At 44.3% G+C, this 15,922-nt stretch overlaps 1 protein-coding gene and 2 long non-coding RNA genes across 6 annotated transcripts in view; 2 read left to right on the forward strand and 1 right to left on the reverse strand.

Moving 5' to 3' along the window:
- Positions 1 to 308: 308 nt before the first annotated feature.
- Positions 309 to 15,905, reverse strand: LOC116217174. Of its 3 annotated transcripts, XR_004161315.1 has the most exons (4): positions 15,217 to 15,905; positions 3,967 to 4,070; positions 3,645 to 3,759; positions 309 to 1,385 (listed from the first exon to the last, which is right to left on the reverse strand). It is a non-coding gene; the product is annotated as an uncharacterized LOC116217174 (long non-coding RNA). The 3 variants fall into 3 exon arrangements; XR_004161314.1 differs by lacking the exon at positions 3,645 to 3,759; XR_004161316.1 differs by lacking the exon at positions 3,645 to 3,759 and having other exon boundaries at positions 309 to 1,388.
- LOC104913166 lies at positions 999 to 5,841 on the forward strand. The gene is made up of 3 exons (XR_002119640.2): positions 999 to 1,086; positions 3,404 to 3,552; positions 4,883 to 5,841. It is a non-coding gene; the product is annotated as an uncharacterized LOC104913166 (long non-coding RNA).
- CCDC174 (coiled-coil domain containing 174) overlaps positions 13,180 to 15,922 on the forward strand; it is an 11,764-nt gene continuing 9,021 nt past the window's right edge. For both annotated transcript variants that reach the window (XM_003210127.2, XM_031555583.1), the window contains exons 1-3: positions 13,180 to 13,288; positions 13,732 to 13,836; positions 14,639 to 14,739. In XM_003210127.2, coding sequence (XP_003210175.1) covers positions 13,247 to 13,288; positions 13,732 to 13,836; positions 14,639 to 14,739 — 248 coding nt within the window. In that variant the 5' untranslated portion in view covers positions 13,180 to 13,246. The remainder of the gene's footprint in view (positions 13,289 to 13,731; positions 13,837 to 14,638; positions 14,740 to 15,922) is intronic.

Below are 15,922 nucleotides of genomic sequence, written 5' to 3' on the forward strand. Positions count from 1 at the left end.
GGGCGACGGGCGTTCGGCCGCCCCCGCGCCGCCGGTGCCCGGCTCATTTAACGCGTCGCTTTCTCTTTCTGCTTCAACCCCGGAGCCTTTTGCAGCGGACGCCCAGCCCCGGCACGGGCGCGATCGTGGGTTCACGTGTTCGTGCCCGAGTTGGGCTTTGCTGGGAGGGAAGTTGCGCGACGGACGGACTGCCGCGTTTCGTCTTTGTCATGGCTGCGTGCGAGCAGGTGAAGCCCACGAGGGGGGCTGGATAGCATCTTTGTCATTTCTTCATATTCCAGAGGTTTCGGTGCTTTTTTGTGAACACAAAGGAGATGTTTATTGCGTGTGCCGTGGTTGGCATATTTTTAATTTCCTGGGAGCGGCGTATCTCTGCAATGACTAGCTGCTGCTTTTTGTTCTTTGTCGGGCCTTTCATTATCTGGCTGGTAGGTCTCTGCATCTCTGCCTCCCTTTGTAAGAGCGATAACATTATGTGCAACAGCTGCTGTAAACTAAAATATTACAGACCAAGTTGTCCTCGAGATAGCATGAGCTAATTCCAGGGTCAGGATGCACCTGGACCAGCATGGCAGCTGCAGTGCCACCCATCCAGAGACGCCTACATGGACTCCAGCTTAGTTTTAAAAACAGCTTTTCTGTATTGCGGTAGGATAGGCAAGGGTCAGCCCTGCCCCTGGCTCATGTCTGAGAAGCATTTGCCATTTTGATTATGAGCTCCCAGGTCTGCAGGGCACGCGCCAGGCACTGGGCTCAGACGCATTTCTGCAGCCTGGTGAAAGCTGTAATGCCATAGGGAAGCCTGGCAGTGATCTTTCACAGAAGGCCCTCCTGCAGCTCCTCTTTGTCTTGGAGAAAACTAGCTTCAGTAGAAAGAGACCTACCAAAGTCAGTGACTGCAGCAGAGGCTGAGGGGATGAGAATCCTAACAGAGGTACTTGAGTTTAACAGCCACTGTTAGATCAGCTGAGTATTTTTTATTTCTTCTCTCACAGATTCTTGAAGAGCAACTTAGGAGCTGGACTGGAGAGGATCTGTTTTGAAGTTGCCATCAGTACAGTATTTTCCCTGCAGGGTCACACTCAGGTAATCACAGCCCTATGAGAATAGCTCTCTTCCTTTAAGCATAAGGGTTTGCAGCACTGCAGAAAGCACACAGCAGTATGTCACACCTGAGCACTGCACAGGAGGTTCCCATCATAGCAGAGGAGAAGGTCACACACTGACTCCCCTCTGTGATTCTGAGCAGAGGGTTACCCATCAGCTTACGTGGCAGTGATTGGAGCGATGGCACCTGCAGACTTATTGCAGCCAGCTGGAGCAAGGGCTTCCAGGAGCTTTCCTGAGGAGTATCAGCAACAGATTGCTCAGCCTCTGCCCATCTTCTGCTAGCAGCAGAAAAACAAGAAATCCCTCATGCAAAAATTCACAAAAACTTTTACTACCACATTTGTAATTAGAGTACAAGTAGAGATTGACTCCCCACTCAGCCAGAACTTACACATAGACATGTGGGAACTGAGGCAGGTCAGGATGTGGGTTGCCTGCATTGGTGAGTTGGGACCTGCTGCCATTCCTTCTCTCCTCTAAAGAGAAGCTCTGTTCTCAAAGAGATCCTTTCATTAAATTGGACATTTTTCTGCAGATCGCTTCCCAGGGGAAACACAGCCCTCTGCAGTTTGATTGCAATGTATGTGGTACCTTTGGGACTAGCAGCAAATCACAACTGCATGGCTGGATTTGATCAGAGCACATCACACTGACTCACAGGAGGTTTGTGATGGGCACAAAATATTCCAGCTGACAATGAAACTCCAAATTTTTTTTTTTTTAAGAAAAGAGGGAGGAGCCAGCACTTAAGAGACAAAACACAGCAGGTGGGGCCAAGTGTTGCTGGGCCCTTGGTCTGACTCAGTCCCCACACAGACCCACCACCTGCCCTGCTGGGCCTTCATTCCTCAGATGTAATTTGTAATTGCTTGATGAAGTGCAGGTTCTGTGTATGAGAACAGGGTTCCCAGAGAAGCAATTGTTATTGATCTAACATTGCTCTCAGTAAAAGTTATGAGAGTCTGAGAATAACAGGACAGATAAAGGTGCTCTTAAAATTAAGGTCAAATTGACACCTTCTGTACCTAAAAGTTTGCCAGTGTTACCATTTACTCTGGCTGCTCTCATCAAAACCTTTCTGCCTTAATGTCTGTAGACCATCCAGGCTACAACAGTGCTGCTTTTAAAGAACATTAGTGCCACAGAAATAATTAAACATGAAAACAGCAAGCACAATACTAGTTGAAAATGTAGCCTAGGGCTTTTAGCAATTGAATTTAACACCTACATTATTGTAGAAAGACCTAAAGCTAGTATGGAGAGGCTCCCTAAAGCTCCCCATTAGCCTAACTTGAGCACTAAAGTGGGAAATTGAACCAGAGATAACAAAGCAGTGGGTCCTGAGCAGCAGGATTGCTCCCAACAAGTTTGTAAAGAGCAACCTATGCAGCTCTTCAAACACTGCACCTTCCACCCAGCAGCTTTCTTTGCACAAGAGGAAAGAGTTGGGCCAGTTGTGCTTTAAATCCTATTGCAGCTGTAGGAGGAAAAGAAGAAAGCACAAAGTTTTTCAATCTCAGGAGCTGGCTGTTGAGCAAAGGCTTGGGTCTGTTGCCAAGCATGCAAACCAGGTTTTTCAGATCAGATCTATTTATTGTCACTCTGTTGCGTGCTGTATGCACAGAGCAGTGAGCAGACACTGATATCACACCTTTTGTGAAAGGAGGTTCCCAGATACAAGGCAAATCCCATTTTCCCGAGAGGGTTAAGGAAGAACATCCAGGCTTTTTTGCCTTCACCTGTATGTCTCTAGGCTTCTCCAGCAAATTCTCCTGCCATGTACTCCCTTATCTTGGAGGTCACTGACTTTGTCAGCCCATAGTGACAATAAACTCACTTCCTGCAGCCAGGAAAGTTAAGGAAAACCAGACAGCTTTTGCTACCACCCCAAAGCAAGTGATTTTAGAGGGCCCCTTTACCATTTCTGAGCCAGTGAGGAACTAGCATTTGGGAGACCCTCAGGAGCAGCATTGCTGTCCACTCAAGCTGCTGGTGGGAGTGAAGACTGCCACTGTGGGGCATCTTCCAAGGCCACACTGCTTTACCACTGACATGGCATCATGAAACACTCTGGGAAAATGGGAAGTACACCTTGATGCAGCTGGGGTTTCTGCTGTTACAAGTCTACCTACTTAACCTATGGGCTTTGCCTCCTGTATTGATTTACAGCTATTGCCTGGCAGAATTCAATATTAAGATCAAGCTAGAAATTACTTTGACCTCTGTAATCCTACAAAAACAAGATCTACTTAAGTATCTAAACTCATCTTCTCATTTCTCTCTCCCTCTTCAGCACTTACTTTATTAAGTAAGAAAGAAGCTTCCTTTCTGTACCAACATTGGGCTGCTGTGAGTGCTGATGCAGCGCACCCTGTATCCCTGCAGCTCTGCATGGGACAGGCAGGGGACAACGGGCAGCCTATTTCCATCCCACAGTGACAGGTAAGTGACACACAGCTACTTTAACAAAGTCTATTTTCACCTCCCAGGCACATAGAGTGAGGCTGGAGACAGAAGGATAAATGTCACAATACCATCAAGAGGGATTTGTTTCACTGATGGATGCCACCTGTATGCAGCAGTGTCCTGTAGCTCACAGAAGCAGTGAACAGGGTTGAGATCATGGAATTTAGAAGTAATCCTGTCATGCTGGAAGGTTAAAGGCAGTTTTAAAATGGATTATTTTTGTTGCTTCCACCAGAGGTTGATCAATAGCAAATTCACCTATTAATCCCACTTGGTTCTGTTTTACCTCCAACACAGACAGTACAAACAGTTTATTGAGTTTGATGTCTGCTTCTTGTTAGGAACTTCAAGGCATACATTCATACTACAGATTTCTACAGAAGTACTCACATCAAATTAGGTTTGAAGGCTGAAAGCAGGCTGTCATTCCACCTTTCCTAGGTGATTCTCATGCCTCTGAAAAGCTGAGCATCTTTCAGAGAAGCAGATCATGTCTGTGGAATTTATTGACACAAGAATAGATCCCATTAATAAGCACCATGAGTTTGTGGTTACCACTGTGCTCTGTCCCTGCTGGAAGGAAACTCAGAAGGGCTTCTTGTTTCTGCCCGAGAGATGTGCTTAGAGATCAGCTCTGAACCTGGTTCCTCACATGTTTCCTTGCAAGTTACAGCACGAGCACAAAGGAGCTCAGACCAGCCCTGCACCACTTTCCAAAGTCAGCTTCACTGCTCTGTCAGAAACATCAGCATTGAAACAACATAGAGCTCTGTCCCTCCCTTAGAGGGATGCTCAGGGCCATGCAGCACTCAGCTCCACTGCAGCTGCTGCACATTGATTTCCTGCTTGCTGAGGCAGGTTTCAGAAATTCAGGACCATGTTGCATTTTACTCTGCATAGCTCCCAGCAGTTGGCACAGGGCCTGAAGTACTAGCAGCTGATACAGTTGCTTAACAGTATCAATATTTGCTTGCCAATGTACAATGTAAGAAACAAAAGCCATTCTGTGTCTAAAGCCTCGTTTGGTTGGGCAGCTGACAGCTTCATCTGGGTTAGAGTGAAGATGCCATGAGATCTGGACTGCTCTTTAGGTAGACTACCTGAACTCGCTCAGTCACAGCAGTGTAAGAGCCACTTTTTAAATTTGATTGAAGATGCTGCTCTTGGAAACACATTCCTTCCCCTTCCAAAACTACCTGCAGGTTTCCCTCCTTTCCTTTTTTTGCTTCTGTAATTTCTGCTTTGTACATGCCATCTTTTCCCTAAACACACACGTTCAATACTGCCTCAAAGTCTTTCATTCCAGGCAGCAATATCACAATTTGCTTCTGGCTGCACAAGATTTCATCCCTGCTCCCCACTGCAGAGATGCCTCAGGAAGGATTCACCCAGATGAACTAGAGGATCTAGATGATCTTTGAGATCCCTTCCAATCCAAGCCATTCTATGATTCAATGACTTCAGAAGGAAACCAGAAGCTGTGTTAAATGAGTTTGAGGTGAGCTTCACTTGTGCTTCAGTGGCAGATGTTTTGGCACATGAGAACAGACTCAGGCCCACCATTCATTCCTTCAACAATCACAGGCTCTCTCCTGAGTCTTCCTTAAATCAGAACTGGCATTACACTCTCATCTATTCCATTAAAGATGCTTCAAGCTACTGCCTTTGGTACTAAACAGGGAAACGCCACCTACCCATCTCTCAATAAGGACCATCCACACTGGCATTTCATGAAGACTAATGTCAATATTACCACAAGATAAGATTCAGTACTTTCCTTTTTTTCTGGTCAGCAAACAGTAGTAGAGAAGCAAACAGGAAGCAGAAAGGAATGCTACATTAAAATATGTTAAAAATCCTTACTGGGACCATCTTGCTTCCTTGTCCCTCTCGTGGCAAGCCAGCCCCAGCTGTCAGTAACACATTAATGACTGCACTGCATTTCAGATCAGGAAAGGAGGAGAAAGACAGTTGTAAATCATTGCAATTGACTGTTAATCTTAATGGAAACACTTCATGTACCTGCAAATATATTCAAAGGGGATAGAAAAGAGATAATAATGGCCATTACAGTGTTTTGCCATATGCTTTCACAAAGCAAAGCAGCTACTGACTATTCTGGCTCATCAGGTTAGGCTTAGGTAAGGTTGATAGATTTGATGATCTCAAAGGTCTTTTCCAACCTAAATAACTATGATCTCTCCCACACTAGCTTGCAAGGAAATTAGTGCTTTGGGCAAGAAGTAGGGGAAAAAAAAAAAAAAAGGAAAGCCACCTTCAAGTAGTGTAGGCCCCCCTCTTCTGCTGTTTTATGAAGTACTGGAATTGTACACTTTGTACAGCTCCCTGGTATAGATGAGGAGTTGCTTGGCACTCATCAAGGCTTTAATAAAGCAATCACTGGACTTATGCCTGATGTAATTATTCATTTTGAAATATTATTCCACTTCCCATTCCGCTTGTCTATATTTGACTGATGGCAGCAGTGCCACACACACATTTCTATGTTCCCTATGTGCAGACACTCAGTATTTCTTTTCCCAATTATTTCTAAAATAACATCCATAATCACTGAGCTTTCTTTTGCAATCCATACAGCAGCACTTCAGTGCCTTCTGGGCTTCTATTTTAAGTAATCTTTGTATCAGGAGCTCTGTTCTGGGGACTGGAATCTGTTCAACAACAGGACAGGAATCACTCAGGAAAAAGAAATGAGTTCCCCTTAACAGTGAAAGGGTGTCTTAGTGTTCCCCCAGGAAGCAACCCTTTTGGAGAATTCCTTACCTAAACAGCCTAACCAGTGCAAGGGCACTGCCAGCTGTGAGTTTGACAGAGTGACAGCTGCTACACTCACGCCGCTTACCATGTAGGCACTCATCCAATTTTTATTTCACAGAGCCTGGTAAAGCATAAGCCAAAACTCAAGTCCCACTAACCCATGCACACTTTGAACTCACGACCTGAGAATCCAAAGGGAGCTCCTCTTGAAATTCTGGGTTCTCCACTTGTGAAAAGTAGTGTGAGGAAACAGGACAAGTGAGACTGAAAGAATGGGGAGAGGCAGACAATTTGTTTGTCAAATGCTGGAGAGATGACCGAAATGCAGGGGGGAGATGGTCATTTAGGGAAGGTTACCTCTGCAAAGTGCTCACAGTACCAGAGAAATGAGCTACGTGGCTGCAACAATAGTCTTGTACTGCCCTCTGCTGCGCTGAGATCCAGCTGCCAGCACAAGCAATTCACCTCTGGGACTTGCTGCTGAGAGTGAGCCATCTGCAGCTCTCTCTTCCTTAGACACAGGTTCCTTGTACTAGGAAGATTTTGCTGTATTGCCTTTTGAGCATTTCTTCAAACGTACACAACCAGAAAGTACCTCTTCCACCCCGTGTTCTGGGGGCAACTCGGGGTGACAGATGGTGAAAGAGCACTTCATTGCAGATAAATTGAAGCATTAAAATAAAGAGAAATTTGAACTAGAATGAATCAAAGTTTTTAGCCGCAGTGGAAAATGAAGTCTATGATTTTAGGACATCGAGCAGCAGCTTTCCACCACCAGAGTACTAGAGAAGGAATACATATAGAGTAGCTTTGTTTTTTCAAAACAAAAAGCCATGGCTGCCACTCAGCCACCTAGGCAGGCATGTGGTAGATAACTGCTAGGTAACCAAGGCCCATATGCTGGAAAAAAGCCATGCTCAATTGTGCCGATTCAAGTCTCTCTAATGCATCAAGGTAGAAGTGACCGTATGCCATCATATGTTCGAGAATGCAGATTTAATCATTCCCATGCATTAGGAAATCACAAGCTTAGCTAGTCTGCTCAATTACACCAGCCTGCCTTCTGCTCAGTGCCTCCGTAACCACAAAGGGTTCTGAAGGGGTGCTAGGCCCTGTAGCACATATTCCTGCCACCATGCCAAGTCAGGATACCAGAATTTGCTGCTACAAGCCTGTTGGTTTAAAATAATTCAACTTAAATCATGGGATATAAACAGAATCATTTCACAGGCAGTGAAGGTGACAGAAATATGGGTTACACTATCACCCTGACACTAAATGAACATAAATAACAGGGTTTCAACTAAAAGCTAGAAAGCGGCCTCTGAAGAAAGTTACAGCCACAATGTCTATCTACCTGGCATGATCAATAACCAGAGATTTCTTTAAAAGAAGAAAAAGAAAGCATGAAGCAGGTATGCAATCTTCTAAGACTCCAAATGTTATGCTCTCATAGAGACCTTTTTACAGACACACAGCCTTAGCACTACAAAGCTATGTCTGCTGGGCCAAGCTCAGAGTACAGGCAGGGCTGTAAGCAGAGCAGGCATGAATTATTACTAGCAGCATCTTCATAGAGATCCACAGATCGTAAGGAGAAAATCTGCTTCCAAAGGGCAAAATTATGCTGCTGTTGGGTTTTTTGTTTGCTTTAAATAGCTGGTCAAATGTTTTAGGGTTTCCAGCAACATCAGTGGGAAGCAGCAGCATTGAGCCCAATTCCTTCCTGTGAGCATTCTAGATCACAGCCTCCCCCATCACTGTCATATTCCCCTCTTGCCTTACCTCCATCCTGCATTCTCTGCAGACAAAGAGCAAGGCTCTTCCTCCAGCTCGGCATCCCAGACCCAGCAAGAAAGAAACAAGTCCGTAGCCACCTGAAAGGGCTTGCAGATGTGCAACTGGAATAGAAAACCTAGTTTCTTTCTGGAGCTGTGCCTTGATAGGGCAGCAAACTCATCTGTGCTTGCAAAGACAGGAAAACTTCATGCAAAAGCCTGATTGCAAACCATCCAGGCTGCATCTTGCTGCAGGGATGGAGCAATTTCACATGACCACAGCGAAAGAAGCAGATGGCAAGAGAAGAGTGGACAGATGAATGGGTAAACCTCAAGGAACTGAGCAGTTACTTAAAGGGCAAGTTTGTCTTTTATAGCAGCTGCATAGAAATTACAAACAACAAAACATTCACAGCACGATTGTATTCCAATAGGTTCAGGCTCCTTTTCAGGGAATGAACCTATCACCCTGCCCACTCCCAAGTTTCTTTGGAACTTTCTTGCTTTGTACATCACTAGTTCAGACAGTTTGCATCTGTTGGTACAGGAAATAATGAGACATGTTCACCTTCTGAGCTGGCACTCCAACTCTCTTATTTTTCAGATTTAAGAGCATTTACACATTCCCTGAAGAAGGAATCATCATCATGTCCATTCTCAAAGCTTGCTAAAATGTATATAAAAGCACCAGTCATCAATAAGAGATTTCTAAATTCATTTCACTTGCAATAACTATGGCCCTCCCACACGTGCTGTGGAAAGATGGCATTAAGCCTATTTTTGATCTAAGTTTTTATCTGCTTTTAGGGAATCCCTTTTTTCTGGCTGCATCAGAAGAATTACAATCTGTTCCCAAGTAGTGGGTACTCTACTCCCTTTCTCATAACACTTGAGAAGAAAAGATGATGTTGACACTAAACACAAATGAGCACCTTATTCTATGGAACTGTCATTTTATAAGAGGCTACTTTAGACATGATTCCAATTTCTCATTATCCAGCCAGAATTGTATTCTATACCTATTTTGTAGCTTGCAAGAAAAATAAGCTAGCACAAAAGCAGGCTGGCACCGCAGCTTATGACACAAGAAGCAAAGAGCAGTAGAGCTGTGTACCAGGGAGACATTACAAGCACTATTATTATGCACCATTTCTGTCTTTGATTTTCTGCCCAGGATCACACAAAAACTTCACGCATTTAATCAAACCATTAAAATATTTCTCCTAACCCACATACAACTAATGCACAGTGCCCATCTAGACTTATGAGCAGCAAAGTTTTGGGTTTGTTTCACGTTCCCCCCACCTGTCCCTTTTTGCTGCACCAACTCAGCATTTCCATAAATACAATGCTAGAATACAAGAACTTAGGTTACTTTTCAGGTTACTCGTTCCTTGTGTCCCTTATGTTCCTTATATCAACTGGCTATGAAAATGCATGAAGATAGTGTGCTAGCACCAACGCATCACAAATATCCAAGTGTTATTGGCACACAATTTTATTTCATCTTAAAGCCAAGATGCAGAAAGTCAGTCAGGTTTCATCCTACCCCAGGGCTTTGATGTTCTTAGTATCTATGATAAGTAAACCTGTCTCAGAACAGCAAATCTCCCAGACATCAACATAATTTAGTTTTGGATTGTGGCAATTAGGCACAGACTCAGATATAAATGATCCAAATGTGAATATATAAAGTGATGTGAGAACCTCTAATAAACAAGTTTTCTTTATTGTAAAGGCAGATGGGAAAGCTAGCTTTCCCAATATCCACAAACACTTCCTAGCCATGCATGCAGATGCTTATCCAAGCAGAGCCATGAACCATTCCATCTGCTTTTCTCTTCTTCTAGAGGTAACACTGGTTCTCAGCCTTTCACATGCTGTTTGTCTTGCTCCACAGTGCCTGTTCTGAATAGTCTCCCTCATATTTCCACACTGGATTCCTATTTAAATCCTTTTTTTTTTTTGTATAGAGGAGGCACAGGGAAAGCCCACACCCAAGATTTCCAAGTAATTTGTTTTGAGTTTGTGCAACATCTCTCACTAATCTTGCAAGTTGCTGAGATGCCTACTGTTTCATACAAAATCCCCTTCAAACGAACTGCTGTGATCCCCCATCTTTCTCAACAACAATAAACAAGCTTTTTGTGTTGATGCAGCTTTGTGGAAGTAAACACAATTAAGCCTCATGCTAAAATGAGCAGCATACTAATAAGAAGAGCTGAATCAATTATTCCCCAGGAATTCAAGGCTATCAGCAGACTTAGATCAGACACAGTAGCTTATACAGCATTCACTGATTCCCTGTAAGACAGGAGCATCACACAACTACACTGAATCTGTATTATACACACAGTTACCCTACTTCCTCACCTCCTTTCTTTAGGTTAAGCTGATTTTGCTTCCCACTCTGGAAATGTTCTTATTCCAGTTCCCCCTCTCTCATTCACATTTTATTAATGCCTGTTGGCTGGATCAGCCTTCCACAAATTAGAGCCAACACCGAGCCCTTCTGAGGGAGCTATAAATGCAAAAACTTGTCAGCTCTCAGGAAACACAGGACTACTGAACCAACACTTAGGAAGCACTCTGAAAGCCACCTGCCTGGATGCACTCTGAAAGCTAAGTCCCACACGTGGGCAAGCACAGCAGCACACAGAGCAGACCCATGTTTCTAGCAGGCAGGTGGGAGAGCCACACTGCATGTGCCTCTGTTCCTGCCTGCTGGCCTTGCTGGTGTTAACTGAGGAAGAATGGAAAGTACAGCTCCTCATATGTTGAGCTCATCCTTTGTACAAAGCATCAATGGCACTGATTGACTCATTCTGAGTCAGGCATGTCCAGGTAGAGCTTCACTACCCACAGAATCACCTGTTTCTTGCAAGCACAGAATCACCAGCTGTGTGTCTCATTCTACAACATGTGCTGGCCTTCATCTTTTAAGAGTAATTCTTTTTTCACATCCAGTCACATAACCATTCAATAGCACAGATTTTCCTTGCAATCCTGGCCATGCCACTGAACAGAAAGGATCAGTTTTAGACAGATGCAGTCACCTTCAGAGCCTTTCTATCTTTGCACATTCACTAAACTACCTGCATAATACCCGGGACATAGAGAGCTGCTGAGATATTGCTGAGCCATTTTATGCAACACTCAAAGCAGGAAGAATGCTGCTCCAGTGCAGTTTGGACAGGTAAACACAAATAGTGTCAAGGAAGGAAGAAATACATTGAAGATGTTTTCCTTTTCCAAGTTTGCACACTCACATTTTTAACACTAGAAACAGATGGATTTCTTGTAAGAATTGAAAAATCAGAATGGTGCAACAAGCAACCATAGAGGTTGGCAGGTCATAGAGGAAAAATGAAGCAGCATGGAGAGAAGACAGCAAGGAGCTGCCTTAGAGGAGCCATAGGCTGTGCCAAGCAATAAGGAATCTCACAAGGTCTGATTCCAGACCTAAGAACAGGACAGATGACAGTGAGGTAGGAGTGGCTTCCAGAGTAGTGGCCTGAGTCAGCATTTGAATCATCTTTCTTTTCAGTCAGAAAAGGCAAAGCAGCACTGAAGTACCTACAAGCTATTCAATATTACATTTCTAAAACCGCTCATGTAAGATCCTAGAGCCTCAGATACTAAGCTTAGGAAGCAGTCACAACAAGTCCAGTTTTCAAGAAGTCAAGATTTCTCAGAATGTTTTTGCATCTGCAGTTACAATGGGAGATACAGGTCCAAGTCTGACTATCAGCTCTTCAGTTACACTTCACATTATGAGACTCTCAGGATGAAGAGGATTCTTGAACTCCTGAAAAAGTACTTAACACCTACAGCACTGGCAGTCCAGAGGGATGAGCAAGCAAGTCCTATCACTATAACGTGGAGTATGAACAAATGGAGGAGAATCCATGAACTTCAAGGGGGAAAAAGATAAAAGTCAGAAACTACTAAATCAGAATCAAGCCTGGGTTGGGTTTGGGCTGTTTTTTCTTCTCAGTATTGTCACTAGGTGGGGTTTGGAAAGGCACTTCACAGAGTTTGTTGGAGTGATATTTAACTAAAACAGCACAGATGTTTTCATTCCTTTGTTCTATTTATCAGCAGTGCTCATGTCTCTTCTCACACTGCAAATTAAAACAGGAATTCTTGTTGCTCTAACATGAGCTACCCTTCTCTGGAGATGTTGTCTCCCATCATTTCCCCTTATTTTAAGAAGCCAAAAGGAAGTCGCTTCACTAAGGCCACAAACAGCTTTTTCTGAACTACCTCTTTAATACTCATGGGCATAGAGGTGTAACTACTTTAGCTACCAAGTATCTGTGTCAGTAATCTGCAATTCTGTGCCAATGAACTACTCAAGCATGGGCCAGATCCAGCTTTCCAAACACAAAAGCAGCACATTTCAAAAAGCCAAAGAACTGCATGAGATATTTCTATCAGCTGTCACATTGCCAAGCAACAACATCAGAGCACCGTATATTTTACCACTTTATTGAAGACAAGTGAAAGGCAGCTTCCCCTTGTAACTCTGGATAATTATGATCTGAATCACTTCAAAATTAAAACATATCAGCCAATCCTTTTATCTCACAGAGAGAATAAAGCAGATAACGAGCTACCCAGGGAAAGTACAGCAGCGAATCTCCGAGACCAGCCTCCGCTCATCTGCGAGGCTCCAGCACACACAGGGGGGTTTGTATTGGGCGTTATAGACAGGGCTCAGCCCTCATCAGCTCACATCCCTCAGCACTGACCCGCGAGAGCCAACGACAACCACCGCAATTCTGCTCAGTACAGCCTCAAGCAAGGCAGTGGTTACAAGGCTAAATCCGCCTCCAAGCGCAATTTCTGCTCTCTAGCAGTCAGTCACCAACTAAACCAGAACTGAAGTCACTTTTGCTATGCAACCCCCCCATAATGCTTCCTTGCGCGGCCCCAAACTCAGCACCTACGCCACACAGACTCCATCCTCCCCCCCGCCCAGCAAAGCGGCAGGGAAGGACCCATCAGCCCGTACCAGCGCCGCACTTTACGACCTCTCCGCACTTTACGGCGTCGCCGCAAAGCGGGGACGGAAGCGACCGGCGGGAGGTTGCCGGGGAGCTCAGGCCGCCATGGACCGGAGGAAGAAGCCGCTGGACGTGGCCGCCTCCTCGGTAAGCGAGCAAGCTCTGCCGCGGCTGGGGAGCAGAGAAAGGGAGCGGTAGCATCCGCAGCAGCGCCTGTGGCTCGGCGGTGCGAGGCCGGGCCGGGCAGCACTCTGCTGGGCTCCTTGCCGGGCCCGCAGGGCCGGTCAGAGGGCCTGAAGTCTCGTCAGGGTGCGCTGTGAAGTGAGGGCGCGGGAGGGAAGCGTCTGTTTGTGCGCCGGCCTGCTGCCCACGGCTCTGTCGTGGGAAGTGCCCGCACAGCTCTGCTTGCCGCGAGCGCTGCAAGCTTAGCAGTGACCTCTCGATCAGATCGCTGCTTTTAGGGTCCACATATAACTGCAATTAAGTGCTCGCACAGATGTTAATAGTAGATTATTTTACTATATAGAGGAATAATTATCTCCAGTAACTGATGGTTGGCAATGTGTTTGTTCCTTTTGCTGATGATGTAGCTGGTAGATCTCAAAGCAGAGCTCTTCCGCAAACAAGAAGAATTCAAGAAAGAAAAGCTACTGAAAGATGCAGGCATCTTTGCAAAGCCCAAACCCTCCAATAAGGTAGAAACAGTTTTCTGCTTTTGTCATCCTTTCTCCTTAAACTAAGGCAGTTTGTACACAGTTAAATCTCAGTAAAAAAAAGTTCTATTGCCATTTGAATTTTCACCATGAGGAAGTTCTGATTTCTGTCAGTACACTTCCACATGAGTTCTGTGCACAGCAGCAAACAGCTGTCCATGTTTATTAAAGTAATCTCTGAAGTTTAATTCCCTCAGGAGCCAAAGCTTTTTTTATCTACAGAGAGAAATGCTGCTGCTTCATTTCAGGAGTTTGTTTGCTTCCCTGAAGGAGGGAAGATGGTAAACTCATCCAGAGCCATGGAGCTTTCTGATAAATGCCATCCTTGGTGCTCCTCTCTATCACAGCGCACAGACAATTTTCACTCATTTTTACTCTTTACTGTATGTTTTTTAATCTGTTCTGTGACTTCCTACTACTGGAGCTACCATACTTGAAGGTTGTGTTGCACTGTAAACTGAAAAGCTGTATTTTTAATCTGAAATGAACATAGGAGAGAATATGAGCAGTTCATAGCTTTGTTATTTAGTTATTCATCATTTTCCAAAAAAAACTTTGCCAGAATAGATTTTGCCTGATATGCATTTCCTTTTACTTCTCAGCCTGACCGTCATTATCACACTGTACAGCAATGTATCATTTTAGGTCATGCTTGCTGTGTTCTATAGCACAGCAGGTAGAGTCTCAAGTCAAATGCATTTAAGAGCCCATTTAAAAATCTTACTTGATTGAGTGATGTTTATCATTTCATGGTTGTTTGTTGTTGCAAAATCGTATCCCACAGAAACCAAGCATCTGGACTAAACAAAACACAGGAGTTGCAAAACGAGCTGAGAAAGATGTTGAGCAGAAGGCAGAAGAGGATCAAACCTTAGATCAATCAAGGTAGCTCTTAAGCTCTATAAGGAACGTTCTGTAGAATTTGTTTTTCAGTACTTAGAAAAGTACATTGAAAATTACTTGCATTCTAGATGAGCAGCTCTCATAGGTCAACAGGTGAGACCAGCATTAGTCCCATGCTCTATGGAAGCAACATACAGGCTGTAATGAAGTGCTCTTATGCTCTAGAGGCATCTGCCCTTACATCACCACAACTATCTAGATGTATAAGGCTGCTGAGATTTGAGTATCATCTTTAGAGAGGAAATCTAGGGCAGCGATGCTTCAGAAGTCACATCACAAACCATTTCTTAGACTTAACAAAATATAGCTCTGTAAGTTTGGTTTGTACTCTAAGTAGCTTAGCTATACAATAAAGTATATGATGGAAAATACAGTAGTAGTAGGATAGCACAATCCTAGACTGTAACAAATGAGAACAAGCCCAAATGCAGTAGCAGGCACTAGAAAAAAACTGCTTACCTTTGGAAGGCCTTCAGCATACAAGGATCTCCAGAGAAATATTCTTAGCTCCACTGCCAAACCTTAAATGAGGGCTGAGAAGGGCTGGATCCTGACTCCACCCCTTCCAGTCACTCAGGGCTATTGCATGCACCTGAGCTCCCCTAGGTTGACTCTGCCTTCCCACCAGGTGCTCAATCAGTGCTGCAGGTCATGACTTAGCATTTCTATTAGAGATGAAAACACCATTTATAATCAATGTGCTGTTTTTCTGTAAGTGGATTCTGGCTCTTCAAAAATTGATTTCTACTGTTCCAGAAATAAGCTAAAGTTTTCTCTTCAATTAAAAAAAAAAATCATGTTTGTATGATAACTGCTGAGTCACAGTGCACCTGGGAAAGGCCCCCCCTCCCCATCACCCTGGAAGCACAGGTGAAGGCATGACAGGTAGAGTCTTTCCTGTAAGCCTAGAGTTTTAGAGATGGGGTATCTTTACTTTTCTTTTGGAATATCATCCTCTCTGTGGTAGTCCCTTTTCTGTTACACTCTTGTATCACCCTTGCACTGCATTAATCTTTCTGGCTGTAACTTATTTATTTTTTTCAGTATCTCACACCTGTAAGTAGTCTTCTAGTAAGTAGTCATCCACGTGTGCTGAGGGAGCTGGCAGAGGTCATTGTCAAACCGCTCTCCATCATTTTTGAGAGGTCTTGGATAACAGGGGAGG

This window comes from Meleagris gallopavo, chromosome 14 (genome assembly GCF_000146605.3).
Source record: "Meleagris gallopavo isolate NT-WF06-2002-E0010 breed Aviagen turkey brand Nicholas breeding stock chromosome 14, Turkey_5.1, whole genome shotgun sequence".
Classification (NCBI taxonomy): Eukaryota; Metazoa; Chordata; class Aves; order Galliformes; family Phasianidae; genus Meleagris; species Meleagris gallopavo.